We start from the raw sequence: 24,516 nt of genomic DNA, 5'->3' as shown, positions 1-24,516 counted from the left end.
CTTTTAATATATTCTTCTCTATAAAAATATTAATCTTCCTTTTTTTTTTAATTAATTTTCTTTTTCAAACATTTGATAAAATCATAAATCATACAAAACAATAATTTTATTTTATAAATTTTACTTTTTTTTTTAAAAAATAATGAAACAAAAAGAAAAAATTTTTTTTTTTATAATGATAAATAATTTCTTCTCTGTTTACATAATTAATTCAATCATTTAATTTAACAAATATTTAATACATTTTATAAATTAATTCACTAGAAAATAATTCCAAATATGGTATGAGAAAATAAATCTCACACAATATCAAAAATTTTATTATGATGAAAGATATAAGAAAATTGTAACATATGAAGGATCTTCTCAATTTTTACCTTCAAAAAAAAATCAAAGTGTTAGTAGAAATGTGATGATAATAAAAAAAAACATGTATAAAAATTAGAAGAAAAACAAAAAAAAAAAGATATAAAATATGACAACATTACATACATTTTTTTTAAATCTTATCTATTGTATGAATTTTTTTTCTTCTAGTATAATTGTTATTGTTGTTGGATTGGAGTTTTAGAACAACGCCTTTTAAAACAACAACATTTAACTTCACCACTACTATTATCATCTTGTTGATTGTTACCTCCATCTCTATTATTTCTTTCAATAACGTCATACCTAGCTGAATGCATTACTTGATTTGATCCAAAGATACCTGCTGGACCACTACCGCCACCAGGCCTTAGACCATCTTCACGTTGTTTGTTACCTGTACCAGAATGCCTTCCACCTTTCGTTAATTGATCTTGACGATTTCCAGATGCTCCGGCATCGGTAGTCAAATTATTATCAACAGATGCATGTATTGATCCTGATGGTGTTGATGCATGATTCAATTTTGTTGTCCAATCAAACTCATAATCATATGTATATCCACTCCTTTCAAGGACAGTTTTAAATAAATTAAAACAATAATCATAATCAGGTGTCTCAAAGAAGTCAAGTCTTCGAGCATACCGAAGATACTGAGCAAACTCCTCTGGAAATCCTTCACAAAGAATCTCTACTGGTGTTATTCTTTTAGTATCACCAATCTTTTGATAACGTTCTTTTAATGTATCTGCTTTTAGGCCCTGCCATGGTAATGAACCTCTCAAAAAATACATAAACATATGACCTAATGCTTCAAGATCATCCCTTCGTGATTGTTCTTTTCCTAAATGTGTATTTATAGACATGTAACGAGCAGTACCCGTTAGGGATTTATGTTCTCTATATGAAATATGTTTGCCTAAAAAAAATTATTATAAAAAAAAAAACAAATATTAAAAAAAAAAAGTTGGGAGAAAAAAAAACACACCCGTATCACAATCAATGTATTCTTTTGCCAAACCAAAATCAATAATATGTAAAATATGTTGTTTCCTCGTTGAGGCACGACCAATCAAAAAATTCTCAGGTTTAACATCTCTATAAATAAGATGTTTGGAATGTACAAACTCCATACGTCTAATAAGTTGCATAGCTATCATACAAACTGTTTTTAGTGTATATTTTCTATCACACATATCAAAGAGATCCTCCAAGGAGTTGCCTAATAATTCCATCACCAATGCGTTATACTTTCCACATGGACCAAAATAATGTACCTGTGGAATTCCTTCAGCCTGTCCCATTAATTTATAAAATCTATATTCTAAATGTAATTGAGGTGCTTTTGATTTCATTGCTTCTAACTTTATTGCTACATGTTCATTATTATATAAATTTTTTCCTAAACGTAATTCACCAAAATTCCCACACCCTATTTTTTTACCAATCCTAAAATTTGGTCCAACCATCAAAACAGAGGAGGATGCTGATGTTGAGGAATTTTGTCCTCCTGGTCCATAACCTCTTATATTTGTCATTGTTGTATTATAAATATTAGATTCAGAACGAAGATCGTACTGACTATGAGAACTTTTATCTAATAAACCAGCACCAGTTGTTGCTTCAAAAGATAACCTACCACAGGAAAGTTCTGTTGATAGGCAACCACCACCAGTTATTGAAGATGAGGTACCCTGATAGAGATTTGGAGGTAATAGACGTTGTGTATAAGAGTATGCGTTATCTCCTATAACTACTTTTGGTTGTTGACGATTTTTACCACCTTTTTTCGGGGAATGTCTTGTTCTATTCCTTCCTGGAACTGTTACGGATATTCCTTGTGTTAAACCACTAAAGAAAATAATAATAAAAAAAAATAATAAGAAAAGTAAAAAATATATATAATATTATTATAAATGTAGTAACTTTTTTCTTACCTAAATATAGTTGAGGAACGTGATCTTGTTGTCGATGAGTCAGTACGAAATTTTGATGCAAATCTTTGTTTTGTTGAAAGATTACTACCACTTTTATTGGTTGATGATGAATTTGTTCCAGATGTATGGTAATGGTGTTTGATGGCAGAGGCTCGTTGCGTAGACGAAACCCGTCTAAAAATATAGAAAAAAAAAAAAATAATAATATTTTAAATAGAATTTTTTAAAAAAAAACATATATAAATGAAAAAGAAAAAAAAAACTAGCATACTGTAGGATATTTTAAAATGAGAATACCTAAAGAAACCAAAATGGAACATTAATTTATTCAAACAAAAAGATAAAAAGATTAAATGAAAAGGAGGGAAACAAAATATTTCTATAATAATTACCACTTCAGGGTTAGAAGAATAGTAATAAAAAGTAAACGCATCAATAAATAATAGACTGTATGCATGAAGGAGAAGACGACAACGATGACAAAAAAAAAAAAATGCATAGAGATTGTGTTGTGAGTGTAAAGCGCAAAGAGATCGATGATGATGACTATGGAATTATACATTAGCGTAGGTCAAACCATTTTTCTAAATGATAAGTATTACTCCAATAAAATTAATTACAAAAATAATATGTTTTTACTTTATTCTTACTCTATATACTACTTATAAACTTTTATTTTAATTTTTTTTTATTTATTGGATTTAAAAATACCTTTATCTATATATAGTTATTTAATTAAAAGATATATAAATTTTTTTTAAAAAAAAAGACCATGAAATTAGATGGAAAGAGAAATATGAAGATGTTTCATGGTATAACAAAATAAAGAATGATGATTAAAATGGATGAGAGGAACGATATTGTTAGAAGATACTTGTACTTTTTTTTTTGTTTGAATTATGTATATATATATATTTCATTGTAAATTGATGATACATGGATAAGTTAAAAAAAAAAGGTATCCTTTTAGATTTTATTACTTTTTTTTTGGTTAATTACCTATAGATGGTATCCATAAAATAGAGGATAAAAGTACATGTTATATTTAAAGTAAGAAAAAGATTAATAGGAAATTTCTAGAAATCATATATTTAATTTCTATGATAAATAATAATAAATGTACTTTTTATTAAACTTATGAGTGTAAAAAGTTTCTAAGAATTTAAGAATAAAAAAGAAAATTTAATTATAATTTTTAAAAAAAATATATATAATATAATAATAATAATATATATCAAAAAGATGGAATTTATATATTAAAACGTTATTATGTATACACATATTATATATAAATATAGTCCAACTGATATATATATTTATATATACACATATATCATACATTTACATAAGTATGTTACATAAATGATATAAAAAGTTTTCTCTCCAAATAATAATAATAAAATGATATGATACTCTTTTAATATAAAGAGCTTTAAATAGTAATTATTTGAAATAATATAATTAATTTATAGAATAGGTTTGTTATGTATATGTTAGATATATATTATCAGAGAAAATAATAATATGTGATGTATGTCCTTGATTAAAGACAAAAATTTTTAACATATTAATCAAGAAATAGAAAAAATCAATAAAATATTTTTGATATCAAAAAGATGGAATTTACTTTTTCATGAATGATTTGTGTAATAAACATTGATAAGAAATATATATAAATCATTATATTTTAAAATTATTGTTTATAATTAGTGTAATATTAAAGATAATAAGTCTTTTTTTTTTTAACTTTTTAAAATAAATATTACCTAAGAGAAACTATGTTTAGTATCATTATTTTAAACACTTATTATTACTATTATATATATATATATCTATATATCTTAAGTTATCTCTTAAAAATGTTTTAAAAATCTTTTGTATTATATTTTTTTAAAAATATTTAAAGAATATATAATTATAAAAGAGATATGTGATAATGTCCTCCTCCCCATTATTATTTTCTTTCTTGAATAATACTTTAGGCTCCTGGTGTGGACATAAGAGATACATAAATAATATATAAACATTAAAACATACAATATTTGATGATGTACCAAGAATATAATAGAAAAACCAAAATATACATTATTATTTTCTATTCATCTTCTATATATATATATAAATAAAACATATTTAAAAATTGTATACAAAGAAAAGCGAAGGAGGAATGAATATAAATAAACTTCTATTACAACATATTTTAAAAATAATATACAATTTGTATGTATTATAATATAAAAGATATATAATATACATATATACAACAAACACATTTAATATATAAAAAAGAAAGTTTTCTCTCTCTCTCCTTGGTTGTATCTTAATATATTACTATCACTTTTTAAACTAGCTTACTGTTCTCCTCTCTTTTTTTCTCAATATTTATTATATTTTGTTTTGTTGTTGTTGTTGTTGTTACTGGTATGTGTTACTTTTTGTAGAGAGACAATCCTATTTTATTTAATAAATTAAATATGGCAGACTGTTTTATTATATTTTTTTTTTTCGTAAAGTCTGTTTTATATATATATATATATATAATATTATTAGAAAATATCTACACATTTATATTAAATAAAACAAAAAGGCATAAAATAGTTTAATATGTTTATATGTATATATTTATTAAACTGCTTTTATCTATTATAAGTATAAAATTAAAGGCACAATAAGAGTACAATAAACACGTCCTTTTAAAATTATTTTATTTTTTCCCTTACAACTATATTATTTATAATATATTAATTTAAATAATTTTTAACTAAAATGTGAAAAAATATAAAAAAAACTTATTAACTATTTTATTTTAAAGATTGGTTAAAAAAAAGTGAGAATATTTATAATTAAAAGAGAAAAATGTGTATATATAAGTATTTTTTATTTTTTTTTTTTTTTTGTAATTATATTCTTTAATAAACAAAAAAAAAATATGATAAATATATATATGAGGAGAAAAGAAATTTTATAATAAATTTAATAATTGATATATCAAATATATTGATAAAAAGTATCTTTTATCAAATATTTTGAAATAAATATCGTTGTAAAAAAGAATATTTATATATATATATAATATTTTTACTTAAAATAAAGTTCCTTTTTGGCATTATTTTTATTACTTTTAAAAATATATATATATATTATCATAGTGAATAAAAATATATAATGTATACCTTTCATAGTATTAAAATATATAACAAATTTTTTATATTAAAAATATTTTTTATTACATAATATAGGGTAATTTTAAATAACACACAAATAAGTAACTAAAGATAGATTTAATGATAAGGAGAAACATAATTATGTATAATATTGACACATTAGGAAAAATAGAAAAAGAGAGAGAGAGAGATTTTCAATAGGAGAAGAAAAATCTACATTAAAGAAAATTAAAATGATAGGAAAAAAATAATTAAAAAATATTTCTCTTTTTTTTTTTTAATAATTATAATATTGGTGATTAAAGTTTTTATATAAAATATTCTTATAGTATCGAGAATTAATTATATTAAAGATATATTACATAAGAATATTTTAAAAGATATTTCTATACAATCTTGAAATACAAAATAAATGTATATTTAGACAAAAATTAAATGATAAATGTTTACATAAACTTTAGTATGAAAATGATTTTATGGTGTCTGGGTGTATTAATTTCTAGCTGACCATGAAATATATAAAATATATTTGTATGTTGAAATAATAAGAATATAAGTGGTAATGAAATAAAAGAAATAAAAATTTTTGTTTTAAAAATAAAAAAAAAAAATAATCAAAAAGATATAAGGTAGATTAATATCTATCTATTAAAATAAATGTAAAAAATTGAAACTTTGATAAAATGGCTAAAGTGGAATGAGGAAAAAAAAAGATAATAATAGTGTTAAATGAAAAATATTATTATTTTATATAATAAAATATATAAAGAATGAATGTTAAAATTTTTAGTGAATGTTAAAATAAAAGTAAGTAACTATTGATCAATTGTCTTTTTGTGTGTATATAATATCCATCTCTCTTAATATATGTGTTTTGGTAGACTATTCTATTATAATATAAAAATAGATAGAGTCTTTTTCTCATTTTATATATATAGTTGTAAAAATGGAATAAGAGATATTTTACGGGCATCTTTCAATACATAATTTTCTTTACTTTAATGATAATTTAAATTATAAAGAAGAGGAAGAATATTAATATGTACATTTAAACTTTCACTAAATTTTTTCATACTTTACTCTTGAAAATCTACATTATTCTCTTGTAATATTATCTTTTATCCCACTTATTATCATTAAGACAAAATATCAAGTGGTAGTAGTTAGTCTTATGAGGTGTATTCACCTACAATAATGAGTATTAATTTGAACATTTTGTAAATATCATTCTAATATAGAGATATGAAAATTTAAACATTTGAGATACCATTTATTTACATAGATGAAAATAGTATAAATGATTTAGATTTTTTTTTCTATATATTTGTATTTTGACATATATATATATACTAAAGTAGTAATAAAAATATTTTAACAAAAAGGTTATGTATATATAATAAGGTTTCTGTTTCTTAAAAGATAAAATTTCAAAGTTTCAATTATTAAAACATCAACAACTAAAAAGGAAGATTAATTGTTTAATATATATATTTTTTTTTGAATTACAAACATGGTTTAAAAAAGAGATATTATTATTAGTTTAGTAAAATAAATGTTGGATAAGTCATATCATCTTCAACCAAAATATAAATATATATACGTGCAAAAGTATAACACATATAAATAGAAAACAAAATCTACTTAAAAGATTCAGTTAATCTTAAAAAAGATTTTAAAATTTTTAATGAAAACATTCATATATAATTTATATAATAAAAATAATAAAACCCTATCAAGATATTATGAAGATGACGCGTGGTAGTTGTAAAAATTTATATTTTTATTAAAAATGAAAGTTTAAATTAAGGTTTTTTAAATTTATATATATATATATATAATAAATACATATTTTACATTTTTATATGACCATCTATAAATAAGGAACGAAAAAGTTATATAATTGTATATATTTACAGTTTTTGAAGGCATTAAAAAAAGAAGATAGATAGAAAAAAAATATGGTAACTCCTCTCATCTGATACTGACTGAATCTATCAAAAAAATTTTAAATGAAAATGACAAAATATTGTATGTGTGAAGATACATCCACTGATAAAGTATTTTTTTTTTTCTCGATTCTCACTCTTCATGAATTAACAATAAAAGAATATCTTATCTGTAAATAAAAAATATATTCTAAGGGGATTTTTTTTTCTATTTATACAAAAATAATGAATATCAAAAAGTTTTTTTTTATATTTAATCATAAAATTAGTAATGTATAAATGAAATTGTTATAGTAACTATAAAAAAAAATATACCTATATAAAAATATATATACAAAAATATAACTAATATATTATTTATTTCTGAAAACCATTTATATAATATATATAAATAAATTATTAAATTTTTAAAATAAAAAAAAGAAAATTCTATTAAAAATAAGTATAAAAAGATAAAAAGTTAAAAAAAAAGAAAAATAAGTAACTTAATTAAAAAAAACAATTTTTCGTGTAATACAAAAGTACATGATAAAAAAAAAACTTTATTCTATCTTTTCTTTTTTTTTAAACATAAATTTAACAATCTATTTTTAATAAAATAAAATTAAAAAGAAAATATATAGAATTTATTTAATAATCAAATACTAGGAAATATGTTGTATAAATTTATTAAAAATAAAAAAGCTAATTTAATTTTTTTTTAACTTGAAAAACCAATTTATAAGATACAATCAAACATTAATCTTTTATGATATAATAAATGTTTTGGTTGATCAAATAAATAGTATAATTTATGACAAATTATTTATCAATAGTGATGCAAAAATTTGATAATGGTATATAGTATAAGTTCGAAATGTTTTAATGATTATTATTGTGATATAGTATAAATTTATCAAATACAATAGAAAACAAAATTATTATGACGATTTAAAAGATTATTATTATTATTATTAGAAGGGAAAGTTAATAATATAAATATATTTTGTATAAATAAATATTTATAATATTTTAAAAGTCAAAAGGTTTTTAAATGCTTTTAACGGAAAAAAGTAATATTAAATAAAAATTTTGTCAAATAAAGGATATTTTATTTTTAAATTGTGTTAGTATATATTGTGATATGTAACTGTAAATAAAAATATATATCTATTAATTTTAAGTAAAAAAATTTTTTTCTTTTTTTTTAAACATATGTTAGCTTTAATAATTTTCTATTAAAAGTATATGGTGTCATTTTAATAAAAAAAATATATAAAAGTATTAATAATGAAAAGTTTATTGTATTAAGAAATGCTTATAACAATAAAAAAATTTTTTAAAATAACTATAGTTATCATGCACATATAAATATATATATAAATAAATCTTTTTTTCTTTTTAAAATTGTACTATATTTTATTTATTATATTAGTTAAAGTATGGTAAAATATGTTTTAATTTAATATAAAATAAATCATGTTTAATAAAGTCATTAACTATTTTTCTTTACTATTTAACATGTCTTAAATTCTACTATAATTTATAGTGTTATTTTTTCATTTTTCAAAAATCGTATAAAACATTTACTAGATATGTGTAAAATATAAATTGGTAAGAAATTAAGTTAGTGTAAATGATAAACTTCAATAGTAAAAATGTAAAAAAACATATCTAATCTTTAAATATAATTTCATTCAATCTCTCTCTTTTTTTTTTTTATTTCTGAAGTATAACAAAAAATTTTTTTAACAACTATTATAAGAATATTTTATAAAAATAAATGTAACAATAAGTAATTTTAAATATGAAAGAACTTTGATGGTTTGTTTTTTAAAAAAAAAAAAAAATTTTTTTGTTAAAAGTATTTTTAAAATCTTAGAAGAAATATATCTATTAAAAATATAAAAAATCTCGAAGTTTCTACATCATCTTATTACTAAAAGACATATGTATTATTATCTTAAAAAAAAAGTATAAATTAGTAATAATAATAATCACCAAAAGTAATATGAATAATTATCAACATAAGTTGAAGAATAGTTTTTTAAATAATAATTTTTTAAATGCTAAAAAAAATTATAGGAAAACATAAATTAAAGAAGTGATAAACTATCATTAGTAGTATGTCACTTTTTTTTTCAAATATTAAAAATCTTGTTTTTAAGCAATACATAAATAATTAAATTTTATGTCTTTTTTAATGCTAGTTGGTGAAGAAAGTAATTTAATAAAATTATTTTTCTTAACCTTATCTTAATTACTAAAAATACTTTATATCTACCTATAATAAAAATAAGAAAAAAAATTTTTTTTTAACAATAAAAAATGAAATTAAATAGATAAAAATTTCCTAATTTTTTTTTTTTGGAGGAGGGTGGAAAAGAAAAAACAAATATTATTAGGGAAATTATTAAGTATTAAAAAACACATTTATTTTTTTTTAATGTTGGTAAAAATGAAGACAAAAAAAAATAATAACGTACTTAGTCACATAATATATCATATAATGTTTATATTAAAATATAGGTTATATTAATAAAAAAAAAGAGATGTAAATTCCATTGTTTTTTTTAAATTATTTATACATGAATAATTTTATTTTACTTATTAATGTCATGGTTAAATAAAACATATTGTAAATGTTATTTTTTAACATTAATTCAGTATTTAGCATTCAAGTCAATTGATAAATTAGGAATATTTTTTTTAAAATCTCATTTTACTTACAATAGAATATATTTTACATTTTTTATTTATCATTTAAAATATGAAAAATGACTAATTAAAATATGATATTTAAGAAAAAAAATTAATGTTTGAATTATTATAAAGACTTACCTCTCTGATGAAGAATCTTTGTTTGAATTTTTATCACCAATTCGTAGGAGTAGCATGATTCATATATATTTATGTTTACATATATGTATATACATATAAATAAAAGCAAAAAAAATATTTAATTAATAAAATAACTACTAAAAATTAATAACTTTGATAAATTTGTATTTTTCAAAAGAAAAAAAATATTAGATCAAAATAAAATATTATATCTTATAAAAAAGTTGATGTTTGTTATTTTTCTTTTAAGCACTTTCTTATTGACAATTTATGAAAAACAAGTATTCATTAATGGCAAAAATATTTGAAACAGATATACAAAATATTCTTCAAATAAAAATATATGGATACGTATCAAGAAAAAACAATATTAAAAATCCACAAAATTTTTTTTTCCTTTCTTCCTTCCGAAAAAATATAGTTTTAATTTATAGTTTAAATATTGGATAAATTATTTATAAAAAAATGTACTTTTGGTAACTTTTTTTTTTCAATAACTCAAACTTAATAATGATAATATTTCTCTTGAAAAATACTCTACAAATAATGACTTTAATATCAGTTAACAAAAATATATATATATATATATCTAACCAAATGAAGAATTAAAAAGATAAAAATTTAAGATTTATCAAAAAGATAAATATATATACATTTAAACATATTCTTTTTTCTTGATATATCCACCCAAATGTATTATAACTTTTCTTTTAAAGCCTCGTTATTGTATTATTTCTCTTTTCCTCCATCTTCTTCTCAAAAATATTCATTCATCTATATATTTGTATTCTTATTTATTATATATCAATAGTTATTCATAAAAAAAAATTTTTTTGACATTCAAAATTTAAAGTTAATATGTTAAAGTTTCTGAAAATAATACATCTTAAATATATGTATGTTTCTTCAATCAAATGTATATATATATACTCTAATTTGTATTTGAAATTTTTATTTTTATTCAATCTCATGGGATATATATATATATATATATTCAAATATATATTAAACTTTTCTTCTTTAAGGGCATAAAGATATTTTTGAAATAAATGAGAATATTATTCATTTATTTGTTTACAAAATATTTTTAATTCTTAACATTTATAATATGTATCAATATATATTTATATGGTTGTATGTATATAAAAAAAAAAACGAACTTCAAAATTATGTGCATAAATATTTTTTATTTTTATTTTGAAAAATTATTCTCTAATGTACAAAGGAGAAAGTGATTAAAATAATATTGTTCCCTGGATACAAAATACAAGATACAAATATTTTTAAAAATGATTTTTTTTTTAATATTTGGTTAATTTTTAAACATTTTTTACCCCTACAAACTACTAAAATTTTTATCTTTTTAGTAATACTAATCATAATTATATAATTGTCAATCCAAAAAAATAATTATTTCATCATTATTATACAATTAATTATATATCTAAGAAAATGTGGTTTGAAGTTTATATTATTATGTGTAAATTTATTTAAATATACACCCATTGTGTACGCAAGAACACATTTATTTTAAATTATTTCAAAATATTCTCATAAATAATTACTTTTTAATGGAATAAAATAATAAATATTTCGAAATACTTATACATTAACATAGAAATGTAAATAAAATAGGGAGAACTTCCGCTTGGTCATTTTTCAATCTTTTATTTTTGATAAAAGATATCATGTCAAAAAGATAAGAATGAAGTGGAATTTTAAAATGTATGTTAATTCTACAAAAAAATTTCTTTTACTACTAATCGTTATTAATTAATATTGTTAACTATTTTATGTGCTTTTTTCATTAAAATTAAATATATATATAAATAAATAAAATTATGTATAGTAAAAAAAATATATACTATTAAAATAATAAAATAATAATGTATTTTAAATTTAGCGAATTTCATGAATTATATCAAAGTTACCAAAGACAATAATTATAATAATGTTATCAAAAATTAAATACCATTATTTTTTAAATAGATTCACAAAGTTTACCAAATTACTATTTTTGTAAAATTATTTTTTTTATATACATAGATAATTTATTATTACTCAAATACTATAAAAAAATTGATAGATCATTTTTTGAGGTTAATAAATATAGTAAAAGAAAAAAAAAACGTGAAATATTGTTTTGTTATCTTAAAAATCAATGTGCTAGTATTTTATCATTAAACGGATATGAAATTAATTTTTTCTTTTTGATCTTTTAAACAACTAGTTCTTTGAATAACATAAATATTTATAATATTTCCTTTTATTATATTTTAAAAAAGAAAAATTGCATAATTAATCATTTAATTATATTAATAATGTATTTCTTTATCTTTTATTTATGACTCACTGCAAACATAAATATATCACACTTTAAATAAAAGGGTATTAACAGGTACTGGAAAAAAAAAATGTATATATAGTTTATTTGATAAATATTTAACCAAATGTTTTTGGAGTGAGATGACGTCAGGTAACATTCCTAGTAAAATAACTTTATTTGATCATTGTAAAAAAGAACAGTAACTCATTCTTTTTATATGTCAATTGAATATACTTAGTAAAAACTTTATTATCTCAAATCATACCAAGTATTGCACAAAATCGTTTAAAAAAAAAAGTAGAGGGTGGAGTACATTTTTATTATATACACGTACCACTAAAAAAAAAATACACCTACAAAATTATTAAATAAAAATTATATACATTCCAATTCTCTCATAATAATTAAGAATATAATGGAGGTGGAGACATATGATGATAATATTTTGTAAAAGTTTCTAAAAGACTTGCAAAAAAAAAAAAAAAAGAAATATAACATATTTCATCATATATTTTAGCTTAATAAAATTTATTGACGCCTTGTTGTAAATTTAATATAAAAAGATTGATGAATCGCATTTTTATCATTAATAACTTTTATCTCATATATAAATATATACTTAAATAAAACTATTATTAATAATGATTCATCCTATTAATATACCAGAAGAATTATTTGCTGTAAACCCCCGAAGGCCTAAATTATTACTTAGTAATAATGATAAACCAAGAAAGAAGTTAAGGTTAGTTAATATAATCTAATATTATTTTATTAATATTTTATATATATATATAGTTATACTAATGATGGTAGAAAAATGGTTGATGATGTTATTAAATCTCCCCTATCACCTAATAGTATATGGAGAGAAACATTTTTAAGAACATTTATTCGAAGATTATCTTTATCAAAAGTTAATCCAACAACCAAAATAATTGATAAACAAAAAACACCTATTACTACTAATGAGGAGGATAATATTTCAAGGACATCAATTTCAATTGAAACATGTGATATGATAGATATTGTAGATTTAGAACCAAAAAATAAATATAAAAGTGAAAGTGATGAAAATAATATAACAACAGTCATTCTTGAAGATGAAGAAATTTTAAAAAATTGTTGTCCAGTTGACTATGATGCTATATGCCCAATATTAGTTGATTGTTGTCAAAATATTATTGATACAAATGGTGACAGGAAGTATCAAGAATTTTTAAGATGTGATTTTTCTAATATAAATAAAAATCCTTTATTTTGTCAGGAATATAAAGAAAAAAATGATAATTCTAAGGATGGTAGAAAAAATTCAATTGATTTTTTACCATCTCCTGTTGGGAATCGTATTTGGCTGGAGGAGGAATCTTGTAATTGTGGATATGATTCACAAATAAAATTTAATATTCAACAAATTCATAAGAATGATGATATTATATCAATTGAAGTACATATCATAAATGGAAATGATATAGATATTCTTTTTAAAACACTTCTTCATGTTCATATCAAAGAAAATAATGGAAATGATACAAGAGCATCAGTAAGTGAAAATATTCATATATTGAAGAAACATGATGATAGATATATAAAAATTTGGATTTCAATAAATGATTTAATTAGAGAAGCTCTTGAAGATGACAATAAATGTTTATTACTTATTGTAATGGCTAAATTAGAAATGATAAATCATGTGGTAGAATGAAAAAAAAAAAATTTTTATTTACATTAAAATGTTAAAAATTTTACTTTAAGTGTAAATTTTAACAAAAGAATTGTCTGTTAACCAGAAGAAATTTCATAAAGTATAAAATTCAAAAATTGATAAAGATCAGAAATGAAATTATGGTATTTAGATGAATATATTTATGTAAACATTATGTCCTTGATTACATATGGTATATGAAAAATTCTAAAATAAAAGAAAATACTACTAGTATAACTTTTGAACCTGCTTTAAAGTTTATTATAATGTATCGTGGTATACATATGTATAGGATAATTTTTTTTTTTTCTATATATAAACTTTGAAAATATATTATTGCACCTGAAAACAAATTGTTAAATTTTAAATGTAACCTGTTTTGTCATTTTTAATTTTGATAAAAAAAATATGATTTTTTATTAATAATCTCTTTTTTTTTATTATTTTTCTATCATTAAATTATATGTTAAAGTAAAATAAATATATTTTTTCTATAGTTTACTATATTTATGTATACATATTTTTTTTTTCTTCATATAATAAATATAATAAAATAAAATGTGTTAATTAAATAATGTAATATATAAAAAATTTAAAATTAACAACATTCTATGATCATGTTATCTATGTATATTTTTCAATTATAAAATTACGTTAATGAAATTTAATGAAAATTAGAAAGCACATGTTTATAAAAATTTCTTTCAATAATGTCTAGCGATAGAAATGTTATATTTTTATTGTTGATTTTATCATCAAATTGCTTAATTATAATTAAATTTTATTATATGAAAATATGTTATATTATGTTATTGGTTTATTAAGGTAAGTTTTATAAAAAAAATAAAATAATTAAAATAAAAAAAAATTTTTTTGTAGTCAAATATATTGTGATGGTCCAATATTAACAGCTGTTCAAGAAGGTAAACTTTTTCCTGATTCTAAACATTTTGTTGATATGATGTTAAAAAATGATCCATTAACAACATTACAAAATTTTAAAAAATTAGGTGAACATTCAAATGATACGAATGTTTTATTACAATTTATTGATCAACATTTTGATGAACCAGGGACAGAGTTGATTAAAGTTTACCCAACTGATTGGCATACATTTCCATCAAATTTTTATAATATTCGTGATCCATATTTTAGAAGATGGGCATTACATCTTCATAGAATATGGAGAGATTTAACAAGACAAGTTAAAACTAATGTTAGAGATCATCAAGATAGATATTCACTTTTATATGTTCCATATCCATTTGTTATACCTGGTGGTAGATTTAGAGAATTTTATTATTGGGATACATATTGGATAGTTAAGGGTCTTCTTTATTCACAAATGTATGAAACTGCTAAAGGAATTATAAGAAATTTTATATATATTGTTGAGAAACATGGTTTTATACCTAATGGTGGTAGAGTATATTATTTATCACGAACACAACCACCATTTTTAACACAAATGGTTTATTCATATTATTTATCAACAGGTGATTTAGATTTTGTTCAAGAATCATTACAACTTCTTGAAAAAGAATTTAAATTTTGGATTAAACAACGATCAACAGAATATTATAGTCCAAATAATTCTTCTCAGTATCTTTTTAGATATTTTCAATATAGAACAAAATTATTAACACCACGTCCAGAATCTTATAGAGAAGATAGTGAATTAGCTGAAAATTTAAAAACACTTAAAGAAAAACAAGAAATGTGGAGTAATTTGGCATCAGCAGCTGAGGCAGGATGGGATTTTAGTACAAGATGGTTTAAAAGAGATGGTCCAGATGCATTTGAAATAAAATCAATACGTACAATGAAAATTGTACCAGTTGATTTAAATGCCTTACTTTGTATGAATGCTCGAACAATTGGAGCATTTTGGGAATTATTAGGTAATAAAGGTAAATGGAAAGAATATAATGGTTATTATAGTATGATAAAAAAAGAAATGAAAACTTTACATTGGAATGAAACAGATGGAATATGGTATGATTATGATTTAGAGACAAAAAAACATATAACAGAATATTATATTTCAAATACTGTTCCACTTTATGCAAGATGTTTTGATGATTCAGATGAAATAATTCCTCATAAAGTTTATGATTATCTTAAGGTAAATTTTATATAAAAAAAATAAGATAAACTTTTATTAAAAATAATTTTTTTTTTAAGAATGTTGGAGTATTAAAATATAAAAGAGGTCTTCCAACATCATTAAGAATGAATAGTAAAGAACAATGGGATAAAGAAAATGCCTGGCCACCAATGATACATATGTTAATTGAAGGTTTCCGTAATACAGGTGATGATGATTTAATGAAAGTTGCAGAGGAAATGGCAATAGAATGGATTAATCATGCATACAAATCATATTCATTAACTGATGCAATGTTTGAAAAGTATAATGTTAGTGCATTCTCAGCTGATGGTAGTCCAGGAAGTGGTGGAGAATACGAGGTACAAACAGGATTTGGATGGACAAATGGAGTTATTTTAGATTTACTTGATAAATATGGTCATGTTGTTACAAGTAAAGAAACAAGTTGGTATACCAAAATAATTAAATATATTTTGGGAAATGCTTGGAAATTAATGTTTGGATATGAATTTTAATTTTATTATAAAAAAAAAATTATAATAAAATTAATTTTTATATTCTTAATCCGGCTCTTGATTTATCTAATATTTCAGTTTTAATTCTTGGATAATCAGGATATTTTTCAAGAATTTGTTGACATATATGAATACTATGGAAAAATTTTTTACATTTCATATGTGTATAAGCCAATTTAAAACCAACATTAACATTTCTACATTTTGATAATTTCCATGCTTTTTCATAATTAAAAGCTGCCTCATAAAATTTTTGTTCTTTTTCTTTTGTATAAGCCATTAATTCATAAGCTTTAATACAACTTGAATTATATTTTATAATTGTTTTTATAACATTTGATGCCTGTTCACCTTTACCCTGTTTTATATAAATATCAGCTAATAATAACCAACATTGTTGAAGATAATCAGCCTCCTCTAAATTCCATGGATAATTAAGAATACTTTTTAATTGTTGTTTAGCTTTAGGTTGTTGTTTTAAAGCTAAATAACATCTTGCTGATCCAAGAATTGCACCAACATTAATACATTGTTGTGTCAATGTTGAAGGTTCTTTTTCAACAAGCATATTTAAAAAATTATTTAATGCTACCTGAATAGAAGCTTTATTTGTTGTTGACATAAGAATAAAATTTGACATTAATTCATATCTTCCTTCATCTTGAGGTCTTCCTTTTATTTCATCTAAAAATTGTTGAGCAGATTTTGCTCCATAATATCTATTTGATTCTTCATTATTTGATTCACCTTCAACATCATAAATTTCACCACCAATTATTTCATTATCTGGATTAAGACATATCTCAATAATATTATATATAGCACTTTCTCTCCATTCTATATCTCTTTTAGCTCTATTAAAAGCTTGTAATGCTGCATTTGGTTCTCCTGAGTACCATTCATTAAGACCTTTACAATAATTATAACCACAATCCATTGTTGCTCGTGGATTTATATCAACAACAGATTTTAAATATTTTTCTGCTTGTTCTATATCACCAGTTCTTTTACATAATTCTATACATCTAGCTAATGCATGATATTGTGATGGATTTCTATCTAATAATTGTGTATAATGAATTAATGCTTCTGATGGTTTATTATTTTGATATTGTAAATCAGCCATCATTAATGTGGCATCATCATTATATCTATCACGTGTTAAAATAGCTTGACATTGTGTATGACATTGTTGAAATCTTCCTGTAGCCATGTATATTCTTGCTAATGCTATCATACTTTTAATATCTTGTCCATTCATTGCTACAGCCTCTTTATACATTTCAGCTGCCTTAGAATATTCTCTTTTACTATTATATAAATCAGCTATCTTTGAACATATATTAGATGCTTTTAAAATTTCTTCTTGCATATTATATCCTTCAGTTGTTGCTTTTGAAATAACTTCTGATTGGAGGCGTTTAGCTTGCCCTAAATCATTAGCAGCCTCCTCCCAATTATTAATTTCTAAATGTAATTTTGATAACATCATATAATAAGAGATATGATCTTTTAATGTATTAATATCATTAACTTCAGAATATTTTTCAAATCCTTCCTTCAATACTTTTTCACATTTTTCATAATTTCCCATTTTTAATAATAACTCAACATAACATAATCTCATTTTACTTTGTTTAGAATTTTTTAATGCTGTCTCATAAAAATTAATAGCTTTATGAAACATAAAACATTTTACATAAGCTGTTCCTATTTTTTCTGCTAACATAAAATCTTTAGAATTTTTTTTCATTGCTGTTTCATAAACTTCTATTGCTTTTAATGGTTCCTGAATACTCATATATGCATCACCTAACATAATATATGTTTTGACACTTGGATTAGATGATAAAATATTTTTATAACATTTAGCAAATTTTGCTGAATCTTTTTTTTCCTGTAAATATATTTCAGCTAATTTAATTTGAGCTGCCTGATAATTTGGTTGATCAGGTGTTATTGTATTAAGAATATCTATTCCACCATCACAATCACCACGAGATATTTTTAATTGTGCTGACATCAAAAATAATTGTTGTTCCTCTGGTTTACCTTTCCATCTTTGCATTGCTCTATTCATTATAATATCAGCTTCATGTATATTATTTTGAATTTGAAGAGAATTTATTAATTCTAGGTATATTGCTATTCTGTCAGAGTCAGAAACACTTAATGAATCAGGTTTTTCAATTATTGAACCATCAAATGTTGGTAATTTCATTGCTTGTTTTAGAAGAGTAATACTTTGATCAATTTGATTAGATTTTTTTAATAAAAGTGCTTTTGTTAAATAATATAAGGGATGATCTTTAACTTTAAAATTTAAACTTAAACCAATGTCTAAATATTTTGATGCACTGTCAAGATTTTTTTTTTCAACCTGAATTTGTGCCATTAAAAGATGAATCTCAGCAATTTGATGACTTTTTTCTATACATTTATTTAATAAATTTTCTGCTTCATCAATCTCACATTGTAAATATTGTCCTTTAGCTAATAAATATACAGCTCTATCAATACCAGGAAAATTATCATGAATTAATGATATAACTTTAACAACTTGTTTTAAACTTTCAGTATAAGTTTTTGTTGGTGTTAAAGGTGATATTTCAAATAATAAATATCCAATATCAATAAGAAAATCACAATTAATTTCAATAAAATAATTAATTCCATAATTAATTCTATATAATTTTTCTGTATGTTTTTCTATTGCTGTACATAAAACTGAATAAATAACATCATATGGTTTACCTTCCATTTTAATAATATATGCTTCTAAATAATAATACATACTTGAATCTTGAACTTTATTATTTGATGCTTTACTAAAATCTAACTGATATCGTGCATCTTTCTTTTTTCCAAGTTTTATATAACATTGTACAAGAATTAATAAGATTTCTGGATCATCACCAGTATAATTATTCATAATATCTTTTGCTATCTCAAAACTTTCTTTATAATATTTCTTTTTTAATAAAAATTGACATTTTAATTTTTTATATATAATTGATTCATCAATTTCTAAAAGTTTATTGATAAATTTTTCTGTATAATCTATTAAATTATCATTATCTAACATTACACTTAATAAAAGTTTACAAATTTTTTCTAAAATTATTACATTTCCTTTTTCAAATGTTTCAATTGAATCATATAAATCCATTAAAACAGATTCATATAAACTATATTGACCTTTTATTAATATAGTATAAATAACTTCTACAAAGTGTATAAAAACAGAACCATTACTTACAAGATTAGCTGTTTGTATACTATCATAAACTTTTTCCCAGTTTCTATTTATCATCCATGATCTTGTTAATTCAATATGTCCTGGCATAAATGATGAATAATGTGAGAGGCATTCTGATAATATTTGAATCATCTCATCATAATAACGCATATCCTGATACATTCTTACTTTTCCTAAATATATATCTGGATATATAATTTTTTCATCATTATTTGATGAAATTTTATTAAAATATTTTGTTGCCTGTGCTACATCATGTTTATCATAATATTCTAACCATCCAAATAATGAAATTAAATCTTGTTCCATTGAATCATAATTTGATTGTTTTAAATATTTTCTAAATTGTTGAGGTATTCCTTCTGATATTAATATTATTCCTAATAAATATAAATCTTTATCATTTATATTATTACTTGATTTTTGAATTTCTTTTTCTAATTCTTTTATTGTTGTTATATCTATAAAAAAAATATTTATAAATATTTATTTATACTTTTTAAAATAATTAATTATACCTTTTTCTTTTTCTGATTCATATGCTATTTTAAGTAATGTTAAAACAGAACATTTATAATCATCATTTCCTTTTAAACTATTCAATTGTCTAATAGCTATTGAAACTTTTTCTATAAAAAAAAATTATGTCATAGTTACATTAAATTTTAACAATAATAAAACATACTTAATTTAATTAATGAGTATTCTTTGATAATGACAAAAAACAAGTTTTTAATTGAAACTGTTCCTAGATATGTTTCAACAATAGATAAACAAGTTCCATAGTATTTTTCTCTTAAATAATAAAATATTTCACTTCTTAATGAATCTTCTGAATTCATTTTTATTTGGTAAACTTTTTCTTTTATCAAAAAATAATCTCTTTACTGAATATACAATTTACAAATATACAATATATTATTTACCAAAAAGTATTTTGTTGCTAAGCAACATATATTTTTATTTGATAATTTATGATGTAAAAAAAAAAGATTTTTGTATTAATAATAAAATTATAATTAAGAAAAGGTAATTTTTTTTATTTCAAAGAATCTATATGTATAAAAAAAAGAAGTTATTTTATTTTAATAACCGGAAGGTTGTGGAGAAGGACCATAACCAGCATTATAATTATTTTTCTCTGTAATAGGAACATATTCTGGAGCTGTGGTAGGAACTGATTCCTCAATACTATATTGAAGTGATGTAATAGGTTCTGGAGTGACTAACTCATCACCATAACCAGATGATTTTTTTTTCCTATATCCAGATTGTTCAATTTTTGGTTCAATTACAGGAGCATAATCTTGTTTAGCTTCAACATAATTTTGTTCAACAGGAGCCAATCCAGGAGCAGCATATGGACCTTCTGTTGATTGAATATATGGAGATGGTGTTATCATTTCATCACCATAACTAGAACCACGTTTAATTAATGTTTTACTAGTAGTTGTAGCAATAAGTCCAAAAATAATAGCACTCATGAATTTCATTTTTTTTTATTTTAAATTTGAATAAGAAAAATTTTTAGAGATATAAAGATATGATAAAATATTATTGTTACTTTATATAGTAAAGATATGAAGGTCCAACAACTTTATTAATTTTATATAAAACAATTTCAAGGTTCCACCATTATATGTTTTAAATGATGGTTTATTCTAATGAAACTAGTCCTCCTCCAAGGTCTTGATTCAGTATATATATTTAAAAAAGTAAACATTGAAATATATTGTATTTTTTTTTATTAATAGTTTACAAAATAGATGTTTTTGACAATGAAATTATTATTCTTCTTATATTAGACTTCTTTTTTATATAGATTATTTATATTTTTACTAATCTAGATTTAGTATATATATTAATATAATTATAATAAAGTTCATTTTAATCATTATACTTTTTCCTTAAGGTCATATATATGATAGAAAATTAAAAATACAATTAAATAATATATTTCATCTTAAGTGGTATAATCAAAAGATATTTTAAAAATTTTTTATAATAATTGTGGATAATAGATACTAGATTTTATAGCTTTAAAAATATATATAGAAATAAAAAGTTGTATTTTTATTAGAATAAAAAGTTTCATGAAGCAAAATAATTTAGAGAAAAATAAGTTAAAATTTATGTATTATCAACTTTTCTTACAATTTGAATATTTTTATTTCAAAACATAATCATTTTATATAATCTATTAATATAAAAAAATTTTAAACATTCTTTATGTTTACAAGAAGATTTACACATAATAAAAATAAATAGTTAATGATAACACAAATTTAACTGTTAGTTTTATTTTTTTCATATTAAATTAATAAGTTTTTCATTATTTTTTGTATTATTAATTCTTCTCTTTTTGTTATAGAAGTCTTATCCAAGATAAATACAGTTATTTAAAAGAAAAAATTAAAATGTAAAAGTTATCAAAATATTATTTATACAAAAAATGTATTAATTAAAGATCATTCTCTCGTAATCAACATTATTCTTGAGAACGTTTTTATAGTCTCTTATCATTTATCTTTGTTACATTTCCAATTAAAATTATTAAACATTTCAGGATGTCTTTGATATGATTTGCAGAGTCTATTGCGAATACTAAAAAATATTTTCTTTAGCTACGAAATTTTTATTTTTTCGTTTTTGATAACAAACTTTTTTTAAGTTTTCACGGTATAAATAATGACTCGCTTTCATTTTTTAAATTATCATTCTTAAAAATATTAAAAATTTCATACTTTTAATCTATTAAAACTATTATACCAAGATTATATAGTTTCAATAAGCAAAATTTTTTTTTTCACTGAGATATTTTTTTAATTTGTATCAGCTGATATGGGTCATAAGACTAGGCAAGTATCAAAAGCTTTCAATACGCTGAATATATTGATATTTTTTCTTTAATTTCCACAGAAAGTATTCACATTACATTTATCTATATTTTTTCATGGAATCAATTTGAAAGATTTACCATGAATCTGCTTGTAAAAAATTTACATCCTTCACATTTTTCTTTGGTAATGTTACAATTTTATATTTATTCATTTAATAACAAAAAAATAATATATAAAATGAATTACTAAAATTTACTATAATAGTTTTGTTTAAAAAAGATATCAACAAATTTGTGAAGTTTGATCTTTTGATAAGGTTAGGAAAAAGAAAAAAAAACGTAAAAAGACAAAAGTGATTAAAGGATTATAAAAAGAGGGATTCTGAAATGATCTTCATCATTTTTAGTTATAAACATTTAATAATACTTTTTGAAATTTCTAATAAAATATAATTCAAAGGGTTTTTTTAGAAAAGAATCCGAAAATTTTTGTTTAAGACAAATAGATTATTTATTTTTACAACTATTTAATATATATCATAATCACAAAAAAATAAAACTTCTTACAATATTACAAATAATGACAATATGTTATTATCAGTGAAATAATCCACAAAAAAAAATGAAAATAGTTTTTAATCAAGAAAAATATTTAGATTTATCAATTTTGTTGAAAAAACATTTCATAACAGATAAAAAAAATTATTCAATTTTTAAATTAAAGGAAATATTGAAATCATAAATCTTATCTTTAAATTTGAAGAAGGTAAAAACAAATAAACAAAAATTAATATTTATTCCGTTTTTTTTATACTTTTAGAGGTGATAAAATTAGTAGGATCGATAAAAAAATCTTGTTATCAAATGATACTAATTTTAATGTTTATATTTAATATAAATATACAAATTGTTATCAATTTATCTTTAATTTATTTATTTATACAAAACTGTTGATAACTATAATAAAAAGTTAAATCAATTTAAAAAAAAGTTTTTATAAATTATATTTAAAAAAATTGAGTATAATTGTTTTACGAGTACACTTGCTTGCAGGATTTTATGAGTTAACTGTTAATCATTTAATTAACTACAATTATCGGTGAAATCACATAGAATTCAGTATAAAAAAATACTTTTCTTTTTCAAATTTCATAAAATTTCATTTAATTTTTTTAATATAATAGAAAAAAAATCAAAATAAATTTAAAATAATCTATATTCTTTTTTTATCTTCATGTTTATTATCTATTATGGCTAACACTTTTTTATCTCCAGTTTTTATTGTTTATTACTATATAATAACATGTGAAGCTTTTATATAATTAAAAAAAAAATTAATTTCAAAACTTTTTAATATCCATTAATTCTATTATTTTAATTTAGTATTATTTTTTTATGCTTAAAAAAGTTAATTATATTTTCCCTGATTTAAAAACAACCTTTATTTTTATTATTGCAGAATATTAAATTCATACAATATAAGTGCAATGTTTATCATTTTTCATTTTACTGTGTTTTTAGAAAAAAAAATT

At 20.8% G+C, this 24,516-nt stretch overlaps 5 protein-coding genes across 5 annotated transcripts; 2 read left to right on the top strand and 3 right to left on the bottom strand.

The window, feature by feature from the left end:
* Positions 1-545: 545 nt before the first annotated feature.
* SRAE_2000131900 (Casein kinase I) lies at positions 546-10,289 on the bottom strand (the record flags this gene model as incomplete). Its single annotated transcript, XM_024652257.1, has 4 exons — positions 546-1,285; positions 1,355-2,217; positions 2,304-2,477; positions 10,234-10,289. The coding sequence occupies 4 exons, from the start codon at positions 10,287-10,289 to the stop codon at positions 546-548; spliced, it is 1,833 nt and encodes a 610-aa protein (XP_024505851.1).
* Positions 10,290-13,200: 2,911 nt separating this feature from the next.
* SRAE_2000131800 (Hypothetical protein) lies at positions 13,201-14,261 on the top strand (the record flags this gene model as incomplete). Its single annotated transcript, XM_024652256.1, has 2 exons — positions 13,201-13,301; positions 13,355-14,261. 2 exons carry the CDS (start codon positions 13,201-13,203, stop codon positions 14,259-14,261), a joined length of 1,008 nt encoding a protein of 335 aa, XP_024505850.1.
* Positions 14,262-15,057: 796 nt separating this feature from the next.
* Positions 15,058-16,886, top strand: SRAE_2000131700 (Trehalase; the record flags this gene model as incomplete). The annotated part of the gene is made up of 3 exons (XM_024652255.1): positions 15,058-15,086; positions 15,141-16,386; positions 16,446-16,886. 3 exons carry the CDS (start codon positions 15,058-15,060, stop codon positions 16,884-16,886), a joined length of 1,716 nt encoding a protein of 571 aa, XP_024505849.1.
* A 37-nt stretch (positions 16,887-16,923) lies between these two features.
* On the bottom strand, positions 16,924-20,987 carry SRAE_2000131600 (Tetratricopeptide repeat protein 21B; the record flags this gene model as incomplete). The annotated part of the gene is made up of 3 exons (XM_024652254.1): positions 16,924-20,606; positions 20,664-20,774; positions 20,831-20,987. The coding sequence occupies 3 exons, from the start codon at positions 20,985-20,987 to the stop codon at positions 16,924-16,926; spliced, it is 3,951 nt and encodes a 1,316-aa protein (XP_024505848.1).
* A 243-nt stretch (positions 20,988-21,230) lies between these two features.
* On the bottom strand, positions 21,231-21,629 carry SRAE_2000131500 (Hypothetical protein; the record flags this gene model as incomplete). The annotated part of the gene is made up of 1 exon (XM_024652253.1): positions 21,231-21,629. The coding sequence occupies one exon, from the start codon at positions 21,627-21,629 to the stop codon at positions 21,231-21,233; it is 399 nt and encodes a 132-aa protein (XP_024505847.1).
* Positions 21,630-24,516: the final 2,887 nt, after the last annotated feature.

The sequence above is a fragment of the Strongyloides ratti genome (assembly GCF_001040885.1).
Source record: "Strongyloides ratti genome assembly S_ratti_ED321, chromosome : 2".
NCBI lineage: Eukaryota > Metazoa > Nematoda > Chromadorea > Rhabditida > Strongyloididae > Strongyloides > Strongyloides ratti.
This window is presented reverse-complemented; position numbering and strand designations above follow the sequence as displayed.